This window comes from Ochotona princeps, chromosome 6 (assembly GCF_030435755.1).
Source record: "Ochotona princeps isolate mOchPri1 chromosome 6, mOchPri1.hap1, whole genome shotgun sequence".
Classification (NCBI taxonomy): Eukaryota; Metazoa; Chordata; class Mammalia; order Lagomorpha; family Ochotonidae; genus Ochotona; species Ochotona princeps.
This window is the reverse complement of record NC_080837.1, coordinates 14,084,825-14,098,953: the sequence shown is the minus strand read 5'-3', so window position 1 is coordinate 14,098,953 and position 14,129 is coordinate 14,084,825. Positions and strand designations below refer to the sequence as shown.

Below are 14,129 nucleotides of genomic sequence, written 5' to 3'. Positions count from 1 at the left end.
GTGCCAGGATCCCATATGGGTGCTGGTTCTAATCCTGGCCTGGGAAAGCAGTTGGGGCGGCCCAAAGCTTTGGGACTCTGCACCTGTGTGGGAGACCTGGAAGAAGTTCCTGGATCCTGGCTTTGGATCGGCCAGGATCCGAATCATCTGACGGAAGATCTTCCTCTCTGACTTTCCAATAAAAAATCATTAAATCTAAAAAAAAAAAAAAAGAAAAAAAAGAAAAATTCAAATAATTGCCTCCACTTCCTCTTTGCATTGTGCAGAGGTGGTGGGCAGCTTTGCAGTCTTTTTTCGGCATATAGGTGTGATTTCTTGTCCTAAGATGCAAGTGCACTTCTGGCATGTAATGCATTTTAGGAATTTTTTTTTTCATTTCCGCATGTGCAAATGTAAAAAAAGAAAAAAATAACTTCATGGCATCTAGCTCAATTGTCTTTTTTTTTTTTTCTTTGCTGTCTCAAACCGACCTGCGGGAACATCCTTCAACATGACTTGTATAGAACAGTTTCACTCCCAACACTGGAACTTGTGGGTTAGTGACTGGCATTGAAAGTCTTGACAGAGGTGATCTGGTTGCCTTCATCCCCCCCTCCCCCATACGTTTGTTAGCATCAGATATTACCTGCTTGTTTAGTCTGTCAGTGATTAGTGAAAAGTGGTATCTTGTGGTTTTGCTTTGTGTACTTTGCATTATGAGTGAAGTGGAACACTATATACTCCCTGTTGTATCTACCACAGTTCCTTTGTGGCACACATCTCATTCCTGGCCAGAATTTCTAGAAAGTTCAAGGAGATTTTATCATGTAACTTCGTAGTTTTTCTTAACCTGAAGTGTAGTTTTTATATTAGAAGTGTAAACAGTTATAAAAAGTTGATTTTATTTTGAGTTTCATATCCTGCTTTGTAAGGTTGTCTCCATTTAAACACCAAAACATGCTTTTCATCATTCTTGCTTTTAAACTTGGGAAAGATTTTATGGCCTTCCTCCCCCCCCCCCCTTTTTTTGTTTTAAAGGCAGATATACAGAGAGAAAATAAAGATCCTCTGTGCTCACTCACCTCCCAAGTGGCTGCAACGGCTGAAGCCAAGCTGATCTGAAACCAGGAACCAGGGGATTCTTACAAGTCTCTTACTGGTGCAGGGTCCCAAGGCTTTGGGCCATATCCTACTGCTTTCAGATGCCACAAGCAGGGAGCTAGGAGGGAAGTGGAGCAGCTGGGACATAGACCGGTGCCCATATGGGCTCCTGGCACATGCAAGGTGAGGATTTAGCCACTAGGCCGTTGTGCTGAACCTTCCTTCTCTCTTTTATGTGTTTAAGTTTTTGACTTACATTGCATTTATTTATTTTAAAATAGATGCGTTTGAAAGGGAGAGTTAGATAACTGCTAGTTCCCTTACCAAATTACCGCAGCTGCTGGAAATGGGCTGATCCAGGAGCTAGGAGTTGCTTCCAGGTCTCCAATGTGGGTACAGAGTTCCAAGGTCTTGTGCTACGCTCTGCTACTTTACAGGCCACAAGCAAGGAGCTGCATTGGAAGCAAAGCAGCTGGGACTTGTTACTGGTGCCCAAAAGGGATGCTCTTGCTATAAGCCGAAATTTAGCCTACTGTGTCATGGCACTTGCCCATATTTATTTTGATGTAAGGTTCTAGCTGTCTAAAGAATATAAATTCCCACAATGTAATTGTATCATTTCCTAGTTTGTTATAAACTCTAGGGAATAGTATCTAGGTTGAAATACTAGCTCTACCACATAACTAGCTCTGACGTTGGGCAGCTTCTGTAAATTGGAATGGTAAGATGATCTAGGGCCCAGCGATATGGCTCAGTGGCTAAATCCTCACCTTGCATGTGTGAGGATCCCATTGTGGGTGCTGGTTCCTGTCCTAGCAGCCCTGCTTCCCATCCTGCTCCCTGCTTGTGACCTGGGAGAGCAGTTAAGGACAGCCCAAAGCCCCCACGTAGGAGACCTGGAAGACGTTCTAGCTCCTGGCTTTGGATCGACTCTGTTCCAATGACAGTGGTTACTTGGGGAGTGAATCTTTGCACAGAAGATCTTTCGGTATCTCTGTAAATCTGCCTTTAAATAAAAATAAATCTTAAAAAAAAGATTATTTAACATGGGCTCTGATGAGCAAATGAGATAATTTTAATGCTTACCATACTGCCAGCTGTAGAAGAGAGTGCTTGGTTGAGGTTTATTATGTGTTATTAGGTGCACTAGTAATTCTTAATTTGTTTTTGGTTTTTTTGAAGTGGCAGGGAGAGATACTTATTTCATTGTGTATATCTCTTTCTACTTTGGTGTCATTTTATGTTGAAGTATTTTGATTAGCATTGGATTGATAAGAGTTTTAACTTTTCTGTCAAAGATTTGTTTATTTGAAAGGCAGAGTTACAGAAGTTGGGGGAGACGGAGATCTTCTCACCCACTGATTCACTTTCCCATGCCTGGGGCTGGGCCAGGCTGGAACCAGGGTCGGGAGCTGCATGCAGCCTCCTGCCTGGGGCCGTGTCGCCTTCCCAGGTAGGTCAGCAAGCTGGAACAGGCGTGGAGCAGCTGCGTCTACACTGGTGCTCTGATAGACGCCAGTGTCTCAGGCAGCAGTATAACTTGCTGTATCACAAGACCAACTCCAGTTCTGAGCCTTTAACTACAGAAAAAGGAGATAATTTTCATTTATCCAAGTCATATATGTCCTTCCTAAAGGAAATATCTGTTTTCATTTGATTGTTTACATTGCTATATATGCTAATAAATATCAGTGTTTTTACATGGGCCCTTTAATTATCTGACCTTTTTAAAAAAAATGATTTATTTATTTTTATTGGAAAGTCAGATAAACAGAGAGGAGGAGAGACAGAAAGATCCTCTCTCTCTGCTGATTTCACTCCCCAAGTGGCTGCAATGGCTGGAGCTGAGCCGTTCTGAAGCCAGGAGCCTCTTCGGGATCTCCCACATGGGTGCAGGGTCCCAAGGGTTTGGGCCGTCTTTGACTGCTTTCCCGGGCCACAAGGGAACTGGATGGGAAGCGGGTCTGTTGGGACACAAACCGGTGCTCATATAGGATATCCTGGTATGTGCAAGTTGAGGACTTCAGCCACTAGACTGCTGCGCTGGGCCTAATTATCTGACCTTTTTATGAAAAAAAAAAAGTTTCAGTAGCTTTTTTTAAAAAAAGTGTTTCTATTGGAAAGGCAGATTTTCAGAGAGAAGGAGAGAGAGAAAGATCTTCAGTCTGCTGGTTCACTCCTCAAGTGGCCTCAACGGCCCGAGCTGAGCAGATCCAAAGCCAGAAGCTTCTGGGTCTCCCATACGGGTGCAGGGTCCCAAGGCTTTGGGCCATCCTTGACTGCTTTCTCAGGCCACTGGCAGGGAGCTGGATGGGAAGTGGAGTATCCAGGACACAAACCAGTGCTGATATGGGATCCTGGGCCATGCAAGATGAGGATTTAGTCACTGAGCCGTTGTGCCGGGCCCCCTTTTATCTCTTTATTTGTGGTAGTCACACCTGTTTTATTTTCTTAAGTGCAGTGGTTACAAGATTGCCAGGAAGGCATTAAATGGTGGTTTTGGAGCCCATGCTTGGTACCTGTGTTTGAATTTAGATTTGGGATGGCCACGCTAGCTTCTGTTGTCTTCACTGTATGGTGTAACGCTCACATTATTCTGGACTGGAATGAAGGGACTTGTTTTTCCAGGTCCACACAAGAATTGCATGTGTTTGCAGATCAGAGCTCGGAGCATGCCATGGATTGACACCCAGAGTGTGCCCTTACTGCCTGGCTGCAGTCTGCAGCCCCTCTTCCGGGTCACCCAGCCTGGCTTCATCTTCCGTGTGAGAGCAGTACCTTGGTGCTGGCCCCAGGCTTTCTGGCTTTTTTACCCACAGAAATAGACAAGAGGCCCATGTGCTACCCAAACTGTTGGCACCCTGCGCCTGTGCTGACACAGGGGAGCTGGGCAGGGGCTGCTGTCAGCAGGGGAGGGAGTGGTGGTTCTCCTTGGGGCATGGCCTGGAAATGTCTGCCACTCTTCCCTGCCTCCCTACAGGTATTTGGCTTCACCCAGGTTGCTTCTGTGCAGGCTTGGTTCCTTTTACACATTACATTCTCAAGTGGCAGTTCAGCTAACTGCTCTCACCCTAGGAGTGACCTACTGCTCATATCAGGCTAGTCCGGGCATGTGTGTAGGCTGGGGAAATCCCACACAAGGCAGTGTGGGTCTTTTGCAGTTAGGGTCTGGATGTGCTTGGTTCTGGAGGATTTGAAGCTGTGCATGGGTACATGTCATGGGATGCAGTGGGGACCAGAATTAATCTCTCTCTCTTTTTTTTAAAGATTTACTTATTTTTATTACAAAGTCAGATATACAGAGAGGAGGAGAAACAGAGAGGAAGATCTTCCGTCCGATGATTCACTCCCCAGGTGAGTGCAATGGCCAAAGCTGTGCCTATCCGAAGCCAGGAGCCAGGAGCCTCTTCCAGGTCTCCACGCGTGTGCAGGATCCCAATGCATTGGGTTGTCCTCGACCGCTTTCCCAGGCCACAAGCAGGGAGCTGGATGGGAAGTGGAGCTGCCGGGACTAGAACTGGCGACCATATGGGATCCCGGGCACGTTCAAGGTGAGGCAACGTCGCTGGGCCCCAGAATTCAACTCTCTCTCTCTTTAACGTTTGTTTATTTGTTTGAAACATAGAATTACGAAGAGGGAGATACACACACACACACACACACACACACACACACAGAGCTCTTCCATCCAAATTCACTTCCCAAATGCTTGCAGTAATCAGGGCTAGATCTGGCCAGGAAGAAGCCAGGAGCTTCATCTGAGTCTCCCATGTAAGTGCTAGAGCCCAAACACTTAGTCCATCCATCTTCTGCTGTTTTCCCAGGCTCATTAGCAGGGAGCTGGATCAGAAGTGGAGCACCCAAGACATGAACCAGTGCCTATGTAGAATGCTGTTGTCACAGGCAGCGGATTAACTCACTGCACCACAGTGCTAACACCCCTGAGTCTTGTTTCTATCCTGTTTCAAGATGACTAAAGAAAATGTGGGGCATAACATATTTCTGCAGATACTTGGTTCAGAAAATTCTGGTATAAGAGGTATGAATTTCAAGTGTTTCACAAAACCTTAGCTTGTTGGCTAATTTTAGGTACAATTACCTTTACAAATTTGGGCTTTTAAAATTTGATGTACTCATTCCCTGAAAGTGGACACTGGGGTTTTTCTCTTGCCTCAACTAATGGGAACAAACTTGGGTATCAGCGACTTGGTGGGCACTTGTGTGCCTGGCAGTGAATGAGGTAAATGCATCAGAAGAAAGAAAGATCACCCCTGCCCATAAGAAGTTTGTCACCCTGCTGGATAGCCATGTTTAAAACCCAATTTTCTATTTTTTGGGGGGTGGGTCAAATTTTAATTTCCCAAGTAAACATAATTTTGTTTTGTTGTTTTTCTGGACTCAGGCCTCAGTCACCTTCTGGAAGCATTTCAGAGAACTGTACTATTATAATAATATAGGGGAAATCAGTGAGGGAGGGAGGATTTTGAGAGAGGATAAGGGAAATCCTAGAGCCCATGGAACTGTACCATAAAATAATAATAAATAATAATAATAATAATAATAATAAGGTCTTTAGCTCGCAGCCTACTTTGAGCCTGATGAGCTGGCTGGGTACAGTTGAAGCAGAGTCCTGATGGACGTTTCAGAGCTCAGGTACGAGGCCGCTAGCAGGTTAGCCCTGTCTCTTGCTGCTGTACCTGCAAAGCTTGACTGTTCATGTTTCGTTTGCTTTCAGAACATGCTGTCCCACTTGAGCGTCATGCCAAAAGTAATGGGCTTGCCAGTGACGCAAAAGCACTCAGCAAATTCTATTGTGGTCAGCTTGGCTTGACTGCCCTTTGAGACGCAAGTCGATGTGACTATGCTTTTTCGATCTTCTTCCCCCCACTTTTTAAAATTAGATTTATTTGTTTTTATTGGAAAGATTTCTCGAGAGAAAGAGATACAGAAAGATCTTCTATCCATTGGTTCAATCCCTATGTGGTTGTAACAGCTGAAGCTGAGCCAATCTGAAGCCAGAAGCCAGGAGCTTCCTCTCGGTCTCTCATGCAAGTGTAGGGTCCCAAGGTTTTGAGACTTTCTCCACTGCTTTCCCAGGCCACAAGCAGGGAGCTAGAAGGGAAGCGGAGCAGCTGGGGCACAAACCGGCAACCATAGGGAACCCTCACGCTTACAAGATGAGGATTTAAACACTGACTCATCATGCTGGGCCTGGTTTTTGAATCTTTTAAGCATTGTAGCAAGTAGTGCAGACTGAGGGGCTGATAGTGTGTCAGCTGTAGGTAGCAGCAGAGGTCAGGGTGATGCAGAAAATGGGTCATTCAGCCCGGGCACAGCTAGGGGATGGAGGCAGCAGGCCACCTCTTGTTTGGGGTGAGGCGTGGTTGCAGTGAGTCAGAATGCCAGGAAGGAGCATGGTGAAGCCTGCTGTTTTTACTGCAGCATCCTGGCCTCCTGGGCTGGAAGCCAGGGACACTGGCTCCTTGTGTCTTGTCTTGGGATAGTGTGGCACTAGAAGACACTCTTGATTACAAGGGTGCTTCAGAAAGCAATTGGAAAAAAATGGACTTAAAAGGTGTTTGTTTTGGTGTAAAAACATTTCACCATATCCATACCTGGTTGTTTCCTAATACACAGTTTTCACGAACTTTTTGAAAATCGCATGGATTTCACCTTTTTTCTTAAAACCAAAATGAACTTTTAATTTCTTAGCCCATAGATATTTTCAAGGCCACTTGACCTGTTGGAGGTGGCGGTTTATCTTGCAGAGACCTCCAGGCAGGGACGGGTCCCTAGAAGCTCCCAGAAACTCCCCCATATGTCCCCAAGTTCTACTTCTCTGCTGCGTTCACATGAGCATTTGGCCCCTCTACCTGGATACTTGTTTGGTTTAAGAAAAACCACCATCCCTGAGGCCAGCATGGTGACCCAGCACACTAATCCTCTGCCTGTGATATCGGCATCCTAGATGAGCACTGGTTTGTGTCTTGGCTGTTCCACTTCCCATCCAGCCCCCTTGCCTGGGAAAGCAGTGGAAAATGGCTCAAAGCCTTGGGTCCCTGCACTCATGTGGGAGCTTCCTTGCTCCTGGATTTGGTTCAGTTTAGCTCTGGTCGTTGCAGCTGTTTGAAGAGTTAAACAAGCAGATGGAAGATCTCAATCTCTCTCTCCCTCTCTTTGTAAAAATCTGCCTTTTAAACAAATATAAATAAATTTTAAGCAACATAACACCTTCCTCAGGGTGGGGCACAGGCATTTGGCACAGCAGTTTTAACCCATATGGGACAGCCACAGTTCATATTTGAATCTTGGTTCCCTTTCCAATCCAAGCTTCCTATTGAATGAAGATCCTGGGAAGCAGCAAGTGATGGCTGAAGCACTTGGGTCTCTGCCACCACTGTGGGAGCCCAGGATGAACTTCAGCCTTGTTCAGCCCCAGCTGTTGTGAGGAAAGTGAACCAGCAAATGGAAGAGCTGATTCTCTGTATCTGCCTTTCAAAAAACCATTAAAACAAAAACAACACCTTTCTTGCCAAAGTCAGCCCATTTTAAGGCACTGTTTCCATTGTAGGATGCGCTTTGGGGGTATTTTTTGATGACAGCTGCCACCAACAGCAGCCCAAGCATAGCTGGAGGGCTGGCTGAGACAGGGTACCCTATTTAAGAAACTGATGCTAAGGATTGCTGATTGTGCAAGTTTGACCTGCTTGGTCTTGGATCTGTGAAGTCCTGAGCAGAATCCTAGAGTCTGTGGTTGTCACTATGGTGGCCATGGGGCCTCACTCAGCAGCTCAGCTCAGATGGTGGCGTGTGTAAGGACCGCTCGACCCTGAGCCCACTTCATCTGCTGCCAGCTGAGAGTAGCCCACTTGTCTGGGTTCCTGCTCTCGGCTGGCCCTAATGGATGCCCCTGCCCCTGAATAATCTAGGTCCCCTGGAGGACCTGTCCTCATCGTGGGAACAGGGGTCTCCTGGGTGCAGGCTCTGCTGGCCCCAGAGGCCAGATTGGGCCACATGACCTTGCTTGCCTGTTGTGTTCCACAGCTCTTTGTTGGAGGTCTGTTCCTACTACAGGGCCTGGAATGTGGAAATCCTCCCAGTGCAGGAGCCACATTTAAAACCACTTCTGCTGTTCAGTTGGTTTACAAATCAGGCTTTACTCCAGGCAGTTTTCTGTCCTGGGCTGATCTAGTCTATACAGCCTTGGCTAAAGTGTGGCGTGACCATAGGAGCTCAAAGCCCCTTGTTTACACTGATGTCTAGAGGACCAATGGCGCTTTTCAAAGAAGGAAGTACTTTTCATTTGGTTGTATTTGCTGTTAACACAGGGGTTAACCCTCAGCTCCAAGGAAGGTGGGTAGAACATGATGAATTGCATCCATCTAGGAAGCACAACATACATTTGATTGCACGTGCGTGTGTGTGTGTGTGTGTGTGTGTGTGTGTGTGTGTTTGATTCACAGGAGTGTTTATTCTGAGCTCTCTTGAGATTTGTGGTCAATTTGACCCAAGCTTCATTGGCCCAATCCCGGGCACTGTGCCCATAGCCAGTGTGTGCAGAGGCACTGTTGCCTGAGGCAGGCATGGATGGAGACAGCCTCTGCGGCTGCCTGACCAACCTGCCTCTTCACTGTGCTCCACTCTGAAGCTGGATCATCAGCACTGCCTACAGTGCTGTCCACCCATGGGTATTTTAATGCGGTCTTTTTTTCTAAAGTTTTTATTACTGTTGGTTTTCAAATTAAAATGGTTTATTTTAAAGGCAAGCAGAGAGAGAGATCTTTTATCGACCAGTTCACTCCCCAGACAGATCAGAAGCAGTCAGGACTTGAGCTAGCACACAGTGGTCACAGTGCCAGCCCCTGAGAATTTTAAGTTTACAGAACAGAGCACAATGTGAATTGTAGTACTGATGTGAGCTTGCATCTGGGCTGCTTGCCTCCAGGTCTGGAGCTTGTCTTTTCAGACCGCTGTTCAGCTCTCCTCCTAGACCACAGCTCAAGTGCCCGGCTCCTCCAAGTGCCTCCTGGGGGGCGCCCAGAGGACCCAGCAAACTCAGGGATATCTGGAGACTGCCATAATTGGAAGGTGTTCTAGGATAGAACCCAGTTAGCTTTTCTTTTTAAGATTCATTTATTTCAAAGACAGAGTGACAGAGAGGGGGAAACACTCCTCTGGGTCTCCCAAGCACTTGGGCCCTCAGCCATTCCTTCCCAGGCACATTAGCAGGGAACTGGATCAGAAGTGGAGCAGCAGGGATTTGAACTGGTGCCCAAATGGGAATCCTGTGTTCGAGGTGGTGGCTTAACCCATTGTGCCACAGTGCTGGGTTAACTTGAGTGACACTGGTGACTGTAGAAGTCATGTGTGCATGGTAATCTGCTCGTTTCTTCATTCTTCAAACCCCAGAGTTCACTTGAGTATTGAGCTCAACTTGAGGGGAATTGGAAGCAAACAAACAGGATGCCCTGGTCCCCCTACCAACCAGTGAACTCTGAGTGCCTGGGAACTGGGGCCCATGTACCTATACCGCCTGAGAGCTTCCAGATGATTCTAGCAGGAGTTGGGAGTGTGAAGCCACTCTCAGCATGAAATTCTGCTGCCTGGAAGACATGTCATCTGTGTTGACCCTGCCAGGCTCTCTCAAGGCCAGCCTTGGGCAGTCATGCTTCAGGGCAGATGGATTCAGAAAGGGAGCACTGGTGAGAGTGAGGGGCCAAAGGGGAGAGACACAGGGTAAGCCTCCTGGCGTCTTCACCTGTGTTGACCATTGGCATTGGCCTGGGGTTCCAGGGCTAAGGCAGCTGGCCTCTGACTGTGAGGCCAGAGGTGGCAGTGGCCCCTGGGCTGCATCTGCCCAGCATGTATACACTCTGTCTTGCCCATGTGTCAGCTGTTTCAGTCGTTAAGCTTGTATGCCAGCCTCCTCAGAGTTTTCCACGATAGCAAACTCAGATCCCTTGACAGAGGAAGACTGTTCCAAATCACATGGTGCACTTTTGACTGTAGGCTTGTGAGCTCTTAGATCACCCCATCCACCAAGGTGGTGACTGAGGAGGTATATGATTTAGTCATGCTTCTGTCTGCTTATTAGAAGGAAGAATGGAGGCCTAGCATGATAGCCTGGTGGCTAAATTCTTGCTTTGCATGCCTGGGATCCCATATGGATGCTGGTTTATGTCCTGCTGCTCCACCTCCTCTCAAGTTCCCTGCTTGTGGCCTGGGAAGGCAGTCAGGGATGGCCCAAAGCCTTGGGACCCTGCACCCACGCGCAAGAGGCTCCTGGCTTCAGATTGGCTCAGCTCTGGCTGTTGTGGCCACTTGGGGAGTGAACCAGTGGACGAAAGGCCTTCCTCTCTGTCTGTCCTCTCTGTATATCTGCCTTTCCAAAAATAAATAAATAAATCTTAAAAAAAAAGGAAGAACAGATTTTGATACTGAGATTTCAGTCTTATTATTTTCACCTTTTGCTTCTCCTTCGGCCCTGCTGGCCAGGCCTGTAGTGACAGCTCTACTTTAGAGATGGTGGTCCTGTGTGCATCCTGGATCTTGCAGGGGGACCTCAGGCTCTCTCGTGAATGTCTCTGAACGTCCTCATTTATGTAAGGGATAAAATCAAGCCGCTTCTAAGGTTTGGCTACTTGGGGTTCCAAGACGTGACTGGCACAAGAATAGAGTGGGGATGCCTTGGTTTAAGAGCAGCTGGTGGACAGAGAAGTCAGAGTGTGCGAGAGGCCACATAGAACCTCCAGCCTGGAGAAGACTGGAGGGCGTGAGGCAGCCGAGCAGGAGCTCCAGTGAGGCAGCCGTGTCCTCTCCAGCCACACTAGCCAAAGGACAGAATGGGTGGTCTTGGCAGGGAGGGGGAAGAGGCACCACCTCTGGAGACAGGCATACTGGAGGCAGTAGTTGGGGCGCAACCACCTCCTTAACATTTAGCATTGGCTGGAGGGAAGCAGGGTGCCCTCTCGCTCCTCCTGTCCTTTTGAGAAATAGTGTGGCTTGCTAGGACATCTGCCCACAAAATGGGGTATCAGCACCTTGGTTGGTTTTAAACACGATTTTTTTAATTTCTTAAAAATACGACAGCAAAGGTCGTACTATGCATAGGGGAACAGATGCCTTTGATGTGTCCCCTTCAAACAAGGTTAAGGCATAAATTACTCTGCCGGGCAGCAGGCATGCCCCTTGTCATTGGGGTGCCATCAGTGGTGGTACCACTCGGTCCCGGTCTCTTCACTGCTGGCTGAGACATTGGCCAGTGAGGCTGCCCAGGCTCCCAGGGCCTTGGAACAGGTTTGGTTCAGTGCATTCCAGAGAGGGCCCCTCTGAGCCTTTCTCCCGCATGATGCTGGGCATAGAGGGGGTTGGTAAGCGATATGTTCCTGTGGGTACGCAGAGGGGTGACACAGGGAGGGAGTCCACACTCTGGTCAATGTGTCCACATCAGCTGCAGCCTGTGGCCAGGCCCCAGGCATTGCATCACCCACATGCCTCGCTTCCGCTTCTGTGAGGTGCCCAGAAACACAAGCAGCCTGGAAGAGGCAGCAGTAACTGGGGTGGGAGGGGCAGGAGGCTGGGAGCTGGGTTGGAAGGAGTATGGGTGGGAATGCACGTGCCAGGATAGCCAGCTGCCGTCCAGGCTCAGCTGGGTCCAAGCGTTCTGGATCCCACTGCCCCTCAGCACAGTCTCCACATCCCAGATTCTCCCATCAGTCCCTGGTGACAGCTGTCATCAGCAAGCACTAGGGTTCCATCTGGTTCATCTGTGGGGAGCCCTGGAGGCCTGTCTCGGGCTGGCATTGGGAGTGATGGGATGGCAGGATTCCCTTGTGCTGGGCTGCTGTGTTCTCATGGAGCCAGGGGGAGGCCTGGCCTGTGCACAGAGGTTCATGTTTATAGCCTTCCTCTCGGGCTTCTTCCCAGGATACGGATGGTGGCAATTCCTGGCACCTCAGTGGCCAGGGCAGCCAACGACTTCCACAGGGGTCCCTCAAGTCCCTAGGAGCTGTGCTGTGGGTGTCCCAGCCTTCCAGGAGTCGGCTTGAGTTCCATTCCAGAGGGAGCAGGTGCCATCACTGAGATGAGGTCAAGTGCAGAGCCAGCTGGCATCCTCTCGCTCCAGCTCGGTGGGGCCCCAGGCCTGGGCCTGCACACCGTAGGGACTGGTCCCCCCATCATCGCGAAGCTTCCTGCAGAACCTCACTCCAGCACTTTGGGGGCGGGGTCCAGGCCAGGCTCCCTCCTGCGCTTGGCGCTTTGAAAGAAGCCGAGCTGTGGGGAGACAAAGGCAGAAGCAAAAGTGTCAGGAGGTGTCTCCCTGTCCTGTGCCTCATGGGATACCCCAGCACCCTCTGAGTAGCCCACCAAGCAAAACTCCTTGTGCCTGTAGCAATGTTAGAGGGAGCCCTGGGAGGGAGGCAGAAAGTTATCCTAGCTGCCCCTGATAGGTTGTGTGGGCCCTGCTAGGGTCAGTCTCCTGCTCTGGGTCTCCCTTACTGCAACTGAAATGGGAGGAGATTGGAGACAAGGCAGGGGCTCATTTCAAAGATACAGAGGGCTTTGATGGATTCATTAACAAGCCTGGCACTGTTGGGATTCTGTGTATACAGAATCAGCTAAGAGGAACCCTGGTTTTCATCCGGTTCTCCAGGGGTCCACCCAAGGCTTGTAGCCTTAGATTGAGCGCCCTCTGCTGTCAGTAACCAATCTGCCTGCTGTGGTGATGGAGCTGCAGACCCAGGAACAGGAGGAGTTGCAGGAAGCCAGGGAGTGAATGCTGCAAGGGCCACTGGGCCTAGGGCTGGCCAAAGAACCCCACCCGGCCTGACTGCAGCTGATGCCTCTGCTGTGTCATCGTGGTGGGGTGGGGTGGCCTTACCTTCCATAGCGCCAGGACCAGTAGTGCCAGTAGCAGGAGGCCTCCCAGTGTGCTGCCCAAGATGATCCACAGGGGAACGTGTGACTCTTCCTCCTTGGAGATCTCAAACGTGATCTGTAGCGGGGAGAGGGAGGATTGACAGCTTTGCTGCATTGAGCTGGGCAGGGCAGCCCTGGGGCTCGGCCCAGCTGCAGCCCTGGCTCAGGAGGAGCCGGAGTGATGGGTGGCACACAGCCAGCCGGGGTCTCGGGGCAGCCGACCATGCACAGGGGACTCCTGAGTTAGGTGGCCAGGGAAGATTCCCTGGAGATGCTGGCTGTGTCAGGCCTGGGCATCTCTTTGTCTCCAGTCATGCTGCAGGTGAGCTCCAGACTGATTTACCCAGGAGTCACAGCAGGCCTGATGTGTAGGCCTCCAGGGGCCCAGGACTATCTGATTTTTTAAATTGGGAGAATGCATATAACCCTGGCTAGATTCTATGTGTTCACTGAGGTAGTAGCATGGTTGGATGATGTAATGTGATTGTAAGATTCACGGGGCTCAACCAGTGAGGGAGCCCTGCCCCTTCCCGGTCAGGGAGCCAGATGTAAGATTTGCCGACCACCAGGGAAAGAATACCTCAGCTGCATATATGAAAAGAATTTAGGTGGTCTTTATTCCAAGGAACCACGGTCACAGGCTTCCCTTCCCCGTGTGGCAGATGTGAAGGAGAGGGCTACAGAGGAAGAAGAGCCAGAAAGAGAGGCGCAAGGGAGATTTAAACCCCTCTTTACAAGGAAGCCGAATTGGGGGTCACTTCAGCTTTTTATTGGTGGAACGGTGATTTCACTGCTCCAGGCCCCCCCCCCCCCAAATTTTGTCCTTGTTGCAGCCTGAGATTGGGGCTCGAAGCAAGCTCTGCCCTCCTTCACTTACCAGGGCAACCGTCAGTGATGTCATAATAAGCACATATGATATTTGGGTGGGGAAAGGAGCTCCAAAGCCTGGGATTGGGGTCGGGACAGCTTCAAGGCAGTCCCAGAACACCCCCAGTCCTGCAGCTTTCATCCCATGCTGGTTGTATTGCAAGGAGCTCTCTCCTTTTCTGTCCCACCTACACTCCAGCTGCATTCAAACTCACGCATGTACTTGGTCTGCTTGGCCACCATGGACCCTGGGCTCCATCACC

At 49.4% G+C, this 14,129-nt stretch overlaps 1 protein-coding gene across 1 annotated transcript in view; it reads right to left on the bottom strand.

Annotated features, from left to right (window-relative positions):
- Positions 1-11,075: 11,075 nt before the first annotated feature.
- Positions 11,076-14,129, bottom strand: part of ITGA11 (integrin subunit alpha 11) — a 90,170-nt gene continuing 87,116 nt past the window's right edge. Inside the window, exons 29-30 of the mRNA XM_004577948.2 lie at positions 12,962-13,075; positions 11,076-12,354 (exon numbers count right to left, since the gene is read on the bottom strand). Of these exons, the coding sequence (XP_004578005.2) occupies positions 12,283-12,354; positions 12,962-13,075 (186 nt within the window). The 3' untranslated portion in view covers positions 11,076-12,282. The remainder of the gene's footprint in view (positions 12,355-12,961; positions 13,076-14,129) is intronic.